Below are 14,978 nucleotides of genomic sequence, written 5' to 3'. Positions count from 1 at the left end.
TCTAAGAACCTATAGAATTCTTTGAGAACAGATCTTTATATCCATGATTAATAGTTTCCTATTACCTAGAACATATAATTTCAACTCCTACTTTTGGCATTTAATTATCTAAATGACTTGAATGAACCATTATTTACTGCTAATAGGCACATATACTTTTTGTTTACTCAGTGTAGTTTGACCCTTCTTCTGGAAACAGCACGTTTTACTTAAAATTATTCTCTCCCCAACCCTCAATCTATGGGTTTACTTGGAGAGAGGGTGGAGTATTTGACCCCACCTGTAGTTCAGAGTGGGCATGTGACTGAAAGCCAGCCCATCTGAGCCTTTTATGTCAAAGACCACAGTTCAGAAGGGGACAACTGGCCCTAATCACACCATCCAGACCTGAAGAGACTTCTGGAGAAGGATGGTAATGTTGGAGGAGGTCACGGTGTAATGGGGAAGAACAAATCTGATTCTTTTCTTTTCTTTTACTTTAACCTTTTACTTTAACTTTTACTTTAACCTTTTACTTTAACTTTTCTGTTTCTTTTACTTTAACCTTTGTATTCTATTGCTTTTGCTACAAGTTAAGAATGTTGCTTATAGCCTGAAATATACAGGATAGTCCATTCTCAAGGCTCTGCCCTTTAAAGATGTAACACTTTTCCATTCATATAGAGATAAAATGTTGCAGAACAGAGAATACCATTTGTCTTATTGGAGGTTTATAGGAACACTGTGACCAGACCTACTTAGACAGCTACAAGATCAATGGATTCTGGCACCAAGAAGTTTGTAGCAACAACCATACACACGCACTCCTTTTCGTATAAGAGAAGCTTGAATTCTAACTCTGGGAAGATGGTTCTTTGGGATACTAGTCCACCATCTTCTTGATCTGCTGGTTTTCCGAATAAAGTCACTATTCTTTGCCCCAACAATGCATCTCTTTATTTATTGGCCTGTTGTGCAGCGAGCAGTTCAAGCTTGGACTCAGTAATACTGGAGAGGATATTACCATAGATTGACCCATGAAATGGACCTGGGCATCTGGGGGCTCCTCATCCCCTTCCCTGTCCTTGGAACTTATGTGCTGTCCACCATTCCCACAGCTAGAGCCATTTTCAAGAATGCAGCCTTGAGAGAGTAAGGTCGTATTGAGACCATATGGACAGTGTACATGACTAAACTCAGTTAAGCCTCTATATAAACTTTAAGATTCTGGTGGGCAGGTGTGGAGATCCACTTGTCTTGCAGCTGCCCAACACAAGCCTCATGTTAAGTTCCCTTGCTTATTAAATCTGCCACCTACCAATCTGGAATGGCCCAGCAGCCACTTCTGAATCTATCACTGGTGGATCAGAAATGGCAAAATCCTTGAGACTGAAAGCAGATGAATTGGACTAACAGAAGAAAAAATATACAGGAGAGAACTGCTATGAAAAGGTGGCACCAACTCTAAGGGTAGTGTAGACTTGAAGGTAGTGGATCTAGCAAACAAGAGGGAGCCTTGGGATAACAATCAAGGTAATTGGTTGTAGTACCAGAGTAGGAGTAGGCCATTGGGCTAGTAGCCAATGATATGTCAGGAATAAGTCCAAACACAAACATAAAAACATGTAGAATAAAACCCTCTGTTAAAAGAGAACACCCAATTGGGCATAAATGAATGAATGAATGAATGAATGAACTCAAGATACATGGTTTCAATTAAGGGATACAAAAAGACATACCAAGCAAGGGCTAACAAAGAGAAAGTAGGTGAAGAAATATTAATCAGATACAATAGATATAATCATCTAAGAAGATATATGCCATGACACTTTATGCAGCCAGCAACATAGCTTAAAAATATATAATACAGGGGGCTTCCCTGGCAGCGCAGTGGTTGAGAGTCCACCTGCTGATGCAGGGGACACAGGTTCATGCCCCAGTCCAGGAAGATCCCACATGCTGCGGAGCGGCTAGGCCCGTGAGCCATGGCCGCTGAGCCTGCGTGTCCAGAGCCTGTGCTCCGCAACAGGAGAGGCTACAACAGTGAGAGGCCCGCGTACCGGAAAAAAAAAAAAATATATATATATAATATATATACATATATATATTATATATATATAAAATACATAAACAAAGAAATACAAGGAGAAACTGATAAATCCTTGGTCATAATGTAAGAAAATAGCATATTAAGTAAATAACAAGACAGGACATGGAGACTCTGAATAATACAATTAATGAGTTTATCTAATAGTTATACATAGAACTATATACCTAGCAGAAAACACCCTCTTTTCAAATATACATGGAATATTAACAAAGCTCAAACAAGAGTCAGACAAAATTTCAAAACACAGAAATCACACACATTCATTGATCTTAATGCAATAAATCAGAAATTAACAACAAAAGAATACACAGAGACACCTTCTACCTAACTCTTAGGTTAAAGAGGAAATTAAAAAGGAAATCTCCTATTTAAAAATGAACAGTTAGAGTACTATTTCTCAAAATTATATGATTATATCCAAGTGGTACTTAGAGGAAAATGTATAGTTTTAAATAGATCTTTTGGGACTTCCCTGGTGGCGTAGTGGTTAAGAACCTGCCTGCCCATGCAGGGGACACGGGTTCGATCCCTGGTCTGGGAAGATCCCACATGCCATGTAGCAACTAAGCCCGTGTGCCACAACTACTGTGCCTGTGCTCTAGAGCCCACGTGCTGCAACTACAGAAGCCCGTGTGCCTAGAGCCCGTGCTCTGCAACAAGAGAAGCCACCGCAATGAGAAGTCTGCACACCGCAACGAAGAGTAGCCCCCGCTCACCACAACTAGAGAAAGTCTGCACACAGCAACGAAGACCAGATGCAGTCAAAAATAAATTTAAAAAAAATATATATATATATATAAAACATGGCAAAATCTTCGAACCAAAACAAGGAGAGCATACATACAAAAAAAAGTTATAGGTTACTCTCTCATAGGAACAGATATATAAATGCCCTAAATTGGAAACTAGTATGTGAATCCTGCAATGTACAGAAAGAGTAATTTATCATGATCAACTGGGGATGATTCAATGACAGAAAATTTATTTTTACAATTTATTCTATCAATAGGTTGAAGAAAAAGAAAAACTACATGTTCATTAATGCCCAATCAATGATAAAATTCAATAATCATTTCTTATTTTAAATATATATAATTCTTAGCAAACTAGGACTAAAACTAGGACTTCCTTAACTTGATAAAGGCTATCTGCCAGTAGATTAAGGTGAAACACTAGCAATGTTCTGGTTAGAGCAAAAAAAAGAAAAAAAGAGATGAGAATGGTTACTATCATTGGTACTATTCAAGCTTACACTGGAAAAGATATGAAAAGAAATAAGATATAAATGTTGGAAAGGAAGAGGCCAAAGTATGTACTTGAAAATAACATGAATACCTACCTAGGAAATCCAAGAAACACAACTGACAAATTATGGGAAACTAAGAATGCAATTCAGCCATGTGGTTGGATATAAGATGGAAATTTGAAAATTAATACTTTTCTTAAACAGGATTAGAAAATAAAAATAGAAAACGAGGTATTCAAAATAGCAACAAAAACTATAATATTCCAGAATAGGCCTACCAGGATATGTGGTGTAAGAATTACATTAAGAAAACTACAAAGCTTACTGAAAGACATAAAAGAAGACTTGAATAAATGTGGAGAGATCATGCTCATGGATGGGTAGGCTCAGTTATACTTAATCTATAAGCTGAATTTAAGTTCTCAATAAAAATCCCAAAAAGATTTTTCATAGAACCTGACAACTTGATTCTAAAATTCACCTGGACAAGAAAATAATCAAAACAGTTCTGATAAAAGAAAAGTGAGGTGAAACTTGCCCTCCCAGAGATTAATATATACTGTGATGAACTGTATTTATTAAAAGGTTTGGGACTTCCCTGGTGGCGCAGTGGTTAAGAATCCGCCTGCCAATGCAGGGGACACGGGTTCGAGCCCTGGTCCGGAAAGATCCCACATGCCGCGGAGCAACTAAGCCCGTGCACCACAACTACTGAGCCTGCACTCTAGAGCCCGTGAGCCACAACTACTGAAGCCCGTGCACCTAGAACCCGCGCTCCACAACAAGAGAAGCCACCACCGTGAGAAGCCCGTGCACCGCAACGAAGAGTAGCCCCCACTCGCAGCAACTAGAGAAAGCCCTCACGCAGCAACAAAGACCCAACGCAGCCAAAGATAAATAAATAAATAATTTTAAAAAAATAATAATAAAAAATAGGGCTCGCCTGGTGGTGCAGTGGTTGAGAGTCCGCCTGCCAATGCAGGGGACATGGGTTCGAGCCCTGGCCGGGAAGATCCCACATGCCGCGGAGCAACTGGGCCCGCGTGCCACAACTGCTGAGCCTGCGCTCTAGAGCCCGTGAGCCACAACTACTGAAGCCCGCACGCCTAGAGCCCGTGCTCCACAACAGGGGAAGCCACAGCAATGAGAAGCCCGTGCACCACAATGAAGAGTGGCTCCCGCTCGCCGCAACTAGAGAAAGCCCGCGCGCAGCAACGAAGACCCAACGCAGCCAAATATAAATAAATAAATAAAATTTATTAAAATAATAATAATAATAAATAAATAAAAGGTTTAAGAATAAACAAATTCACTAATAGGGCAGAATAGTGTCCAGAAATAGACACACACACGTATGGTCAACTCAATACACCAATATACTAAGGCAGTTCAGTAGGTAAAGGACCTTCTTTTTAATAAATGGTGCTAGAAGGGCTGGATATTCATGGGGGGTGGAGGATGATCTTCAACCCCTATCTCACTTTATAACCAAAAGCTAATTCAAGATAGATTATACAACTAATGTAAAAGCTAAAACTATAAAGCTTCAAGTAGAAAACATAGGAAATTATCGTCATCACTTTGGGTATGCAAAGGTTTCTTGGACAGGATACCAACAGCTCTAAGCATTAGAGAAAAAAAACGATAAACTGAACTTCATCAAAATTAAAATTTTTGTGCAAATCAAAACTACAATAAGATACCACCTCACACTGGTCAGAAAGGCCATCATTAAAAAGTCTACAAATAACAAATGCTGGAGAGGGTGTGGAGAAAAGGGAACTCTCCTACACTATTGGTACAAATGTAAGTTGGTGCAGCCACTATGGAAAACAGTATGGAGGTTCCTCAAAAAACTAAAAATAGAGTTGCCATATGATCCAACAATCCCACTCCTGGGCATATATCCAGACAAAACTATAATTCAAAAAGATACATGCACCCCTATGTCCATAGCAGCACTATTCACAATAGCCAAGACATGGAAACAACCTAAACGTCCATCGACAGATGAATGGATAAAGAAGATGTGGTACATATATACAACTGAATACTACTCAATCATAAAAAAGAATGAAATAATGCCATTTGCAGCAACATGGATGAGCCTAGAGATTATCATACTAAGAGAAGTCAGAAAGAGAAAGACAAATAACCATATGATATCACTTATATGTGGAACCTAAAATATGACACAAATGAACATACCTATGAAAGAGAAACAGACTCACAAACATAGAGAACAGACTTGTGGTTGCCAAGGGGGAGCAGGGAGTAGGGGAGGGAAGGATTGGGAGTTTGGGATTAGTAGATGTAAAGTATTATATTAAACAACAAGGTCCTACTGTATAGCACACTATAGTCAACATCCTATGATAAACCATAATGGAAAAGAATATGAAAAAGAATATATATATGTATAAACTGAGTCAGTTTGCTGTACAGTAAAAATTAACACAACACTGTAAATCAACTATACTTAAATAAAATTTTTTTAAAAAGCTGTGATGGGGAATTCCCTGGCGGTCCAGTAGGTAGGACTCAGTGCTTTCACTGCCGTGGCCCAGGTTCAGTCCTTGGTCTGGGAACTACGATCCCACAAGCTGCGTGGTGCAGCAAAACAAAACAAAAACAAACAACAAAAAACTATAATGAGATGTATTTGATGCCCACTAGAATTTCTAAGACAACATCTTTATTTATGAAGCTGTGATAAGATGGAACTTTCAATAACATTGCTGGAGCATAAAACAGTACAAACCATATTACAGAATTGTTAGGCACTTTCTTATAAAATTAAGCATATATCTACCTCTTCCACTCCTAGGTAATTACCCAGGAGAAATGAAAATGTATGTTAACAAAAAGACCTGTACACGAATGTTCAGGGCAGCCTTATTCATAATAGCTAAAAACTGGAAATAACCCTAATTTCCATCAATAGGAAAACTGAAGAACAAATAGTGGTATAATCATATAATGGAATACTACTCAGCAGTACAAAGGAACACATTATTAATCAAAGCAAGAACATGAAAAAAATCTGCCCAAAAAATCTTAAGTTGAGCAAAAGAAGCCAGACACATGAAAAAATTATATGATTCCATTTCTATGAAGTCTAAGAACATGTAAAATTAATCTATGGTGATAGAAGTCAGAAAGTGGTTGCTTAAAGTGGAATGTGGGAAGGGTGGATTGACTGGAAAAAACACAAGAGAACTTTCTAGGGGAGATGGAAATGTTTTTTATCACGTTTTCATTGGTATTTACATGAGGGCATATAACTATCAAAACTCAAGAAATTGAGCATTTAAAATATGGGCATTTTATTGCGTATAAACTTTACGTCAAGAAAAAAGTATATAGGAAGAAATACACACATAAGACATGAATCGAAAGATTAAAAAAGTTAAAAAATGAGACTAAGAAAAATATATGCAACAAGGGATTAATATCTAGAATACAGAAACAACTCCTGAAGTCAACAGGAAAAATAACAAGAAAAACAAGAAAAAGTCAACCTGAAAGAAAAAAAACCAAAACAAAGGGTATGAGCAGGGAATTCACAGAAATGGAAAGAGAAATGGCCAGTAACATAAAAAGATGCTTAATTTCATAAGTAATTGGGGAAATACAAGTTCTATAAAAATAACATGCAATGTTCAAGATAGGGGAAAATAAAAAAGATCAATAATATCCAATTTTGTCAACGGTACAGTGAAACATAGTCTCATATATTGTAGGTATGTGCATACTGGGACAGACATTTTAGAGGACAATATTTAGCAGTATTTAAAAATCTGAAATGTGTACACCCTTCAAACTAGCAATTTCTCTTCCATGTATATAACCTAGAGAATACTCTCACTTGTATATCACATACAAGGCTATTGACTGAGGCATCATTTTGCAATAGCCAGGAACTGAACAACCTAAATGTCAGTCAAAACAGGAATAAACAAACAAGGTAGACTTTGTATACTGTGGAATCCTAGATAGCAGTTGTAAAAATGAGATAGACTTATATACTAATACAAAAAGATTTCAAACATATATTGCTGATATAAAAGCAAGCTGAAAAACAATATATGCAGTATGATAGCATCTATCTTTAAAAACAACAGGAAAGGGCTTCCCTGGTGGCGCAGTGGTTGAGAGTCCGCCTGCCGATGCAGGGGACACGGGTTCGTGCCCTGGTGTGGGAAGATCCCACATGCCGCGGAGCGGCTGGGCCCGTGAGCCACGGCCGCTGAGCCTGCACGTCCGGAGCCTGTGCTCCGCAACGGGAGAGGCCACGACAGTGAGAGGCCCGCGTACCGCAAAAAACAAACAAACAAAAAACAGGAAACACCAATAAAAATATATACACAGAAAAACATCTTGAATGCTACCCACCAGGCAGGTAAAAGTAGTTACCTCTAGATTAGTATTAGGTGGTAAATCAAGGGGGATTTTATCTTCATCCATATTGCTTATGTTTGTATACCAGGAATTGATTCATGTACTACTTGTGTAATTAAAAGGAAATAAATTGATTTAGCAATGCCAAAATTTTAAAAGGCATATAACAAATGTATTACTAAATGTGTGTATATATATATATATATATATATATATATACACACACACGTATATAGAAAAATATCTGGTGATGATACACACCCAACTTAATAGCCATGGTCAAACAAGAGCCTGGCTGAAAACTTAAAAGGAAGATCTGGGGAGTGAAATGTCCACTGGGGACTTTATTTTATTTTTTTAATATATTTTAAAAAATAAATAAATTTATTTATTTATTTATTTTTGGCTGTGTTGGGTTTTTGTTGCTGTGTGCGGGCTTTCTCTAGTTGCAGCAAGTCGGGGCCACTCTTCGTTGTAGTGCACGGGCTTTTCATTGTGGTGGCTTCTCTTGTTGCAGAGCACGGGCTCTAGGCACTCGGGCTTCAGTAGTTGTGGCACACGGGCTTAGTTGCTCCGCAGCATGTGGGATCTTCCCGGACCAAGGTTCGAACCCATGTCCCCTGCACTGGCAGGCGGATTCTTAACCACTGCACCACCAGGGTAGTCCCTCCACTGGGAACTTTACTTTATTTAATTTATTTTTTAACATCTTTATTGGCGTATAATTGCTTTACATTGTTGTATTAGTTGCTGCTCTATAACAAAGTGAATCAGCTCTACGTAAACATATATCCCCATATCCCCTCCCTCTTGCGTCTCCCTCCCACCGTCCCTATCCCACCTCTAGTCCACTGGGGACTTTAAAAAGCTCTGATATATTGCTGGAGAAAGCCATGTGCATGCTCAGGAAAGACCTAAAAATGTCAGTGAAGACCTAAAAGGCCCTCATCTTGTACCCTCTGGCTGACTTTGAGACCCTGCTCAAGAAGTAGAGACTAAGAGTTGTAAAGAACCTTAGCATTTAAGGTAAGCTGCAACACAAACTCAGAGCCCTAGGCAAATGCTGGAAGAGTTATAGGTTAAAGGCATTTAAGGAAATGAGACCAATCACTAGCTAACTACTAAAGTAACTGAGCAGACACTTCTGTGACCACAAACTATAGGGAGTTGTAGAATTAGTCCAGTAAAGTCATTAAAGGTATAAAAACAGTAAGTTAGATTTATTTTAGGAATACAAGATGGCTTAGCATCCAAAAAGCAATTAATGCAATATACCAACAGAAGAACCAAAATAACGTGATCATGTCAATAGATGATGAAAAAACATTTGACAAATTCATGATAAAAACACTCAATGAACTAGGTATAGAAGGGAATTTCCTCAACCTGGTAGGGGCATCTGTGAAAAAACCCCAGCTAACATCATACCTAATAGTAAAAGACTGAATGCTTTTCCCCTAAGATCAGGAACAAGACAACAATATCCACTCACGCCACTTCTATTCAACATTGTACTGGAGGTTCTAGCCAGGACAGTTAAACAAGAAAAGGAAATAAAGGTATCCAGATCAGAAAGGAAGAAGTAAAACCATCTCTGTTCACAGATGACATGATTTTGTAAACAGAAATCCTGAAGAATCCATCAAAAAAACTATTAGAAATAACAAGCTCAGCAAGCTTGCAGGCACAAGATCAATATACAAAGCTCAATAAATAATTTGAAAATGAAATTAAGTAAAAACAATTTCATTTACAAAAGCATTGAAAAGAATAAAATATTTAGGAGTAAATTTAACAAAAGTGTAAAACTTGTACTCTGAAAATTAAAAAAAATTTCTATTGAAAGATATTAAAGAAGACCTAAATAAATGGAAAGACATCTGATGTTTATGAATTGAAGGACTTGAAAGAATTGAAAGATGCCAACACTCCCTAAATTGATCTACAGATTCAACACAATCCCTGTGAAAATCCCAGCTGGCTTCTTTGCAGAATATGACAAGCTGACCCTAACATTCATATGAAAATGCAAAGGACCCAAAACAGCCAAAACAATCTTGAAAAAGAACAAAGCTGGAGCCCTCACACTTCCCCATTTCAAAATTTATTACAAAGCTACAGTAATGAGGACAGTGTAGTAATGGCATAAGGATACACATATAGATCAATGGAATAGAACTGAGAGTCCAATTGCTTCTTGACAAGGATGCCAAGACAATTCAATGGGTAAAGAATAGTCTTTTCAAAAAATGATGCTGGGATAACTGAATATCTACATGCAAAAGATTAAAGTTTGGACTGCCACTTTACACTATATACAAAAATTAACTCGAAATGGATCTCCAACCTATATTTAACATTGAAAACTATAAAACTCTTAGAAGAAAACAGAGACGTAAATCTTTGTGACCTTGGATTAGGCAATGATTTTTTAGATATGATGCCAAACACCAAGCAACAAGAGAAAAAACAGATGAATGGAATTCATCTAAAAATTTTAAATGTGTGCTTCAAAGGACACCTTCAATAAAGTGAAAAAGCAACCCAAAGAATGGAAGAAAACATCTGCGAAGCATAATATAACTGATATGGGGCTAGTATCCAGAATGTGTAAAGAACACACACAACTCAACAATAAAAAGATAAATAACCCAATTTAAAAAATGGGCAATGAATCTGAATGGACATTTTTCCAAAGATGATACACGAACTGCCAAGAAGCGCATGAAACATTATTAGCCGTCAGGGAAATGCAAACCAAAACCACAATGAGGTACCACTTCATACTCACTAGGATGGCTATAATTAAAGACATAATAAAACTAAGAATATGGAGAAATTACAATCCTTTATATATTGTTGGTAAGAAGGTAGAATAGGTACAGTTGCTATGAAAAACAGTCTGACAGTTCTTCAAAAAGTTAAACATAGAGTTATCATTTGACTGAGCAATTCCACTTAGGTATATACCCAAGAGAAATAAAAACACACATCCACACGGAAACTTGTACATCAGTGCTCATAGCAGCATTACTAATAAAAACCAAAAGTGGAAACAACCCAAATGTCCATCAACAAATGAATGGATAAATAAAAACTCAATATATTCATGTAGTGGAATATTGTTTGGCAATAAAAAGGAATGAAGTACTGATACATGTTACAACATGGATGAACCTTGAAAAGATGTTAAATGAAAGAATCCAGTCACAAAAGGTCACATATTGTATGATTACATTTATATGAAATGTCCAGAATAGGCAAATCCATAAAGACAGAAGGATTAGTCACTGCCTGGAGGTGGGGTGGTGGGGGGTGGACAATGGAAAAAAATGAGTGACTGCTAATGGGTATAGGTTTCTTTTGGGGGTGATGAAAATATTCTAAAATTTATTGTGGTGATAGTTGTACAACTTTGTGAATATACTAAAAAATCACTGAATTGTACACATTAAAAAAGTGGGTTTTATGGTATATTAATTACATATTAATTTTTTTTAAAAGAAATTTAAACAGCTACCATATGACCCACGTATAACACTCCTAGGTTATACCTAAAGAGAAATTAAAACATTTGTCCACACAAAAACTTATATATAGATGTTCACAGAGCAATATTCAAAATAGTCAAATTGGATACAACTGATGAATGGGCAAACAAAATGTTGTATATCTGGGGCTTCCCTGGTGGCGCAGTGGTTGAGAGTCCGCCTGCCGATGCAGGGGACACGGGTTCGTGCCCCGGTCCGGGAGGATCCCGCGTGCTGCGGAGCGGCTGGACCCGTGAGCCACGGCCGCTGAGCCTGCGCGTCCGGAGCCTGTGCTCCGCAACGGGAGAGGCCACAGCAGTGAGAGGCCTGCGTACCGCAAAAAACAAACAAACAAAAATGTTGTATATCTGTACAATGGAATATGATTTAGCAATAAAATGAAGTGATGATATACACTGCAACATGGATGATCCTTGAAAACCTTATGTTAAGTGAAATAAGACAGTCACAAAAGACCATAAATTATATGATTCCATTTGTATGAAATATAGGTTAGTGGTTGCCTAGGGCTAGAAAATGGGGTTGGGATGGGGAGTGACTGCTAATGGGTATGAGTTTCTTTTTGCAGGTGATGAAAATGTTCTAAAATTAGATTGTGGTGATGGCTGCACAACTCTGAATATACAAAAGTCCACTGAAATGTACAGTTTAAACAGGTGAATTTTATGGCATGTGAATTATATATCAATAAAGCTGTTAAAAAAAACTCAGAGGGCTTCCCCGGTGGCACAGTGGTTAAGAATCCGCCTGCTAATGCAGGAGACACGGGTTCGAGCCCTGGTCTGGGAAGAGCCCACATGCGGCAGAGCAACTAAGCCCGTGTGCCACAACTACTGAGCCTGAGTGCCTAGAGCCGTGCTCCACAACAAGAGAAGCCACTGCAATGAGAAGCCTGCGCACCACCACGAAGAGTAGCCCCTGCTTGTTGAAACTAGAGAAAGCCTGCGTGCAGCAACAAAGACCCAACACGGCCAAAAATAAATAAATTAAATAAATAAATTTAAAAAACAAAAAATAAAAAACCTCAGACTGTACACCTAAAAAAAGATAGAGGAGGCAAAAGAACCTTTAAAAATAGTCTTAAGAAGGATAAATCTCAAAGTTCAAACATAGAACAAAAAGGGCACTTTTAAATACATTCAGAACAAAAAGCTGAATGAGGAAGAAATAGGTCTCTGCCCTGTGCCAGCAGTATAATAATGATAAATGACAAAGAGGCAAAATTCCTCAATTACTATTTCTGCTTCTGCCTTCTCAGTTCCCAAGAGGGAACTGAAGCCCAATATGAGTAAAGAATCTTTGTAGTAAGGTAGTAAGCAAGAACTCAGCTACTTTAATAAGAGTTCAAATGTCTTGGACCAGATGAATTATAGCTGAGGGAACTGAGAGTAATTTCAAACAAGAACACTGAAGCTATGTCAATGATATTTGAGGAATCACAGAGAAGGATGTTCCGGAAGACTGGGCAGATGTAATTTCAATTTTCGAAAAAAGAGAGGTAAGTTAATTCCATAAATTACACACCAGTCAGTTTGATATAAGTCTTCTAGATTATTATAGAGATGGCTGGCAAGAACCTAGAAATGGAAGAATAAGCACTAGAAGCCAGCTTGAATTCACTTAGAAAAAGTCAATTTAGGCTAATCCTTCTTTCTTTTTTGTACTGTTACTAAGCTGGTAGCTATGAAAAATATGGTAGACATATAGTATATCTGGACATTAGCAAGGCATTTGAAAAAATCTTTTATGAGATCCTTAAGTACAAAATTGAGAAATGGGAGCTGGTTGTTAATTTTTGTTAGCTAGATTAATAACTGCTTGAAAGACCATTCCCAAAGCATGCAGATTACCAGGTCATTATCATGCTAGACGCAGGTTTCTAATAGTGTATACCATGGGGTTCTCGTAGCCTTAGGAGCTTCATCATTTATATCCAACCACTTAAATGAAGATATGGAAACCATGCTGATGAGGTTTATAAGTGACAACATCTGGGAAGGATAGTGAATACTTGGGATGACAGAATCAGGATATTGATTTTAACTATAAGTAGTTGGGAGTAACAAAACAAAACAAAAACTAAAACTTGCCTGGGCCAGATGAAATCAAACCAAGGACCAGATCCAAATCTCACACCTAAATTAGAAAATGAGTGCAAGGGAGAGAAACAATTTTTCACTGTTTCTGAAATCAGCCTCAAACTTGAATTGTAGTTACTGTTAGAATGTGACCTGAAATATTCCGGTCAAGACACCAACAACAGCAGTAAGAGTACTAGAAGTTTTTATCTATGACTGTAGCCTTAATTATTCTCACCCTCTTTTAGACGATCCCCTTCGGCCTTGGTTTTCTTCTGTCTTTCTGATCCAGCAAGGTCTACAAGATGCAGCTTGGAGCGAAAGCTGCTATTCCTGTGATGATAACAGGACACAAGTGAGAATGGTACACAAGCTTGAGGGTAGGTGAGTATCAAAGCTCACCTGCCAGTTCTCATTTTCTTTCACATCAGTCCAAATGGCTCCATTCATTACTCATGCTCAGAGTACTGATGTCTGGTTATTTTTCAAATCAAGAAGCAAGCTATTATTCAACTTTAGTATAACTAATGTTAAAAATCTTGACTGTTACTTGTAACTTGAACTTACTTGTCACTTTTCTTTCTTTGCTCTATGGAGATTGTAAAGATGGCATGAGATCGGGATGACTGGGAGTTCATAGCTGTGGAGGCCACAGTCCTACAGTTGTTGCCCTGCTCCAAACAGGAAACAGTATCCAGGGCGACTAAAACAGTCTTCTCAGTGAGTCCCACAATCTAATTCAGAGAAAGAAAAAACTCTCTTATGATTCGACTTCAAATACTTCATCAGAAATATAAGGATTGGTGGTTTAAAAAATAATGCCTTGATGTTCCAGTAGAACCTCAATAAATAGTCACAGTAATAAGGGCTGGGTTGTTTTAAAAATTTATTTTATTTATTTTTGGCTACGTTGGGTCTTCATTGCTGTGTGTGGGCTTTCTCTAGCTGTGGTGAGTGGGGGCTACTCTTCGTTGCGGTGCATGGGCTTCTCGTTGCGGTGGCTTCTCTTGTTGTGGAGCACGGGCTCTAGGTGTGTGGGCTTCAGTAGTTGTGGCTCACAGGCTCTAGAGCGCAGGCTCAGTAGTTGTGGCGCACGGGCTTAGTTGCTCCATGGCATGTGGGATCTTCCTGGACCAGGGCTCGAACTCATGTCCCCTGCACTGGCAGGTGGATTCTTAACCACTGTGCCACCAGGGAAGTCCCATAAGGACAGTTTTAACTAGCAACTCTGTGATCACTGCAAACCAAGGTCTCCAGTCTTCGCTGGGGACCTCCAAAACAAGGATGCCAGTCAATACTAGAGCTACAAAAGACCTCTAGATTTTATGGTAGCAATGGATATGTGCCTTCCAGGGAGCCCCAAGTGAAGGTAAGTTTTGGCCCTAAGGACAGCAAGGGCAACACAAATAGCTATGGTTATTTCTCTTTGCTACATTCTCCTCCATGTGGCCCTGTGTTCCTCCCTATATCTTGGACCCATTTTATACCTCATACTCAATAGGGAAAATAGCATGGTACAATTTCCACTGGATTAGGAAGCCAGGAAAACAGGGTCCTAGGCTTGGTACTGTATCTACCCAGGAGAATTTGTACAAGTTAAAATTTCCTGGAGC

At 38.3% G+C, this 14,978-nt stretch overlaps 1 protein-coding gene across 1 annotated transcript in view; it reads right to left on the bottom strand.

The window, feature by feature from the left end:
- The window catches only part of KIF4A (kinesin family member 4A), a gene marked incomplete at its 3' end in the record, with an annotated part of 126,465 nt that overhangs the window by 104,297 nt on the left and 7,190 nt on the right, over positions 1–14,978 (bottom strand). Inside the window, exons 5-6 of the mRNA XM_082864820.1 lie at positions 13,933–14,099; positions 13,604–13,698 (exon numbers count right to left, since the gene is read on the bottom strand). Of these exons, the coding sequence (XP_082720946.1) occupies positions 13,604–13,698; positions 13,933–14,099 (262 nt within the window). The remainder of the gene's footprint in view (positions 1–13,603; positions 13,699–13,932; positions 14,100–14,978) is intronic.

The sequence above is a fragment of the Leucopleurus acutus genome (assembly GCF_964270905.1).
Source record: "Leucopleurus acutus genome assembly, chromosome: X".
Taxonomy (NCBI): Eukaryota; Metazoa; Chordata; class Mammalia; order Artiodactyla; family Delphinidae; genus Leucopleurus; species Leucopleurus acutus.
This window is presented reverse-complemented; position numbering and strand designations above follow the sequence as displayed.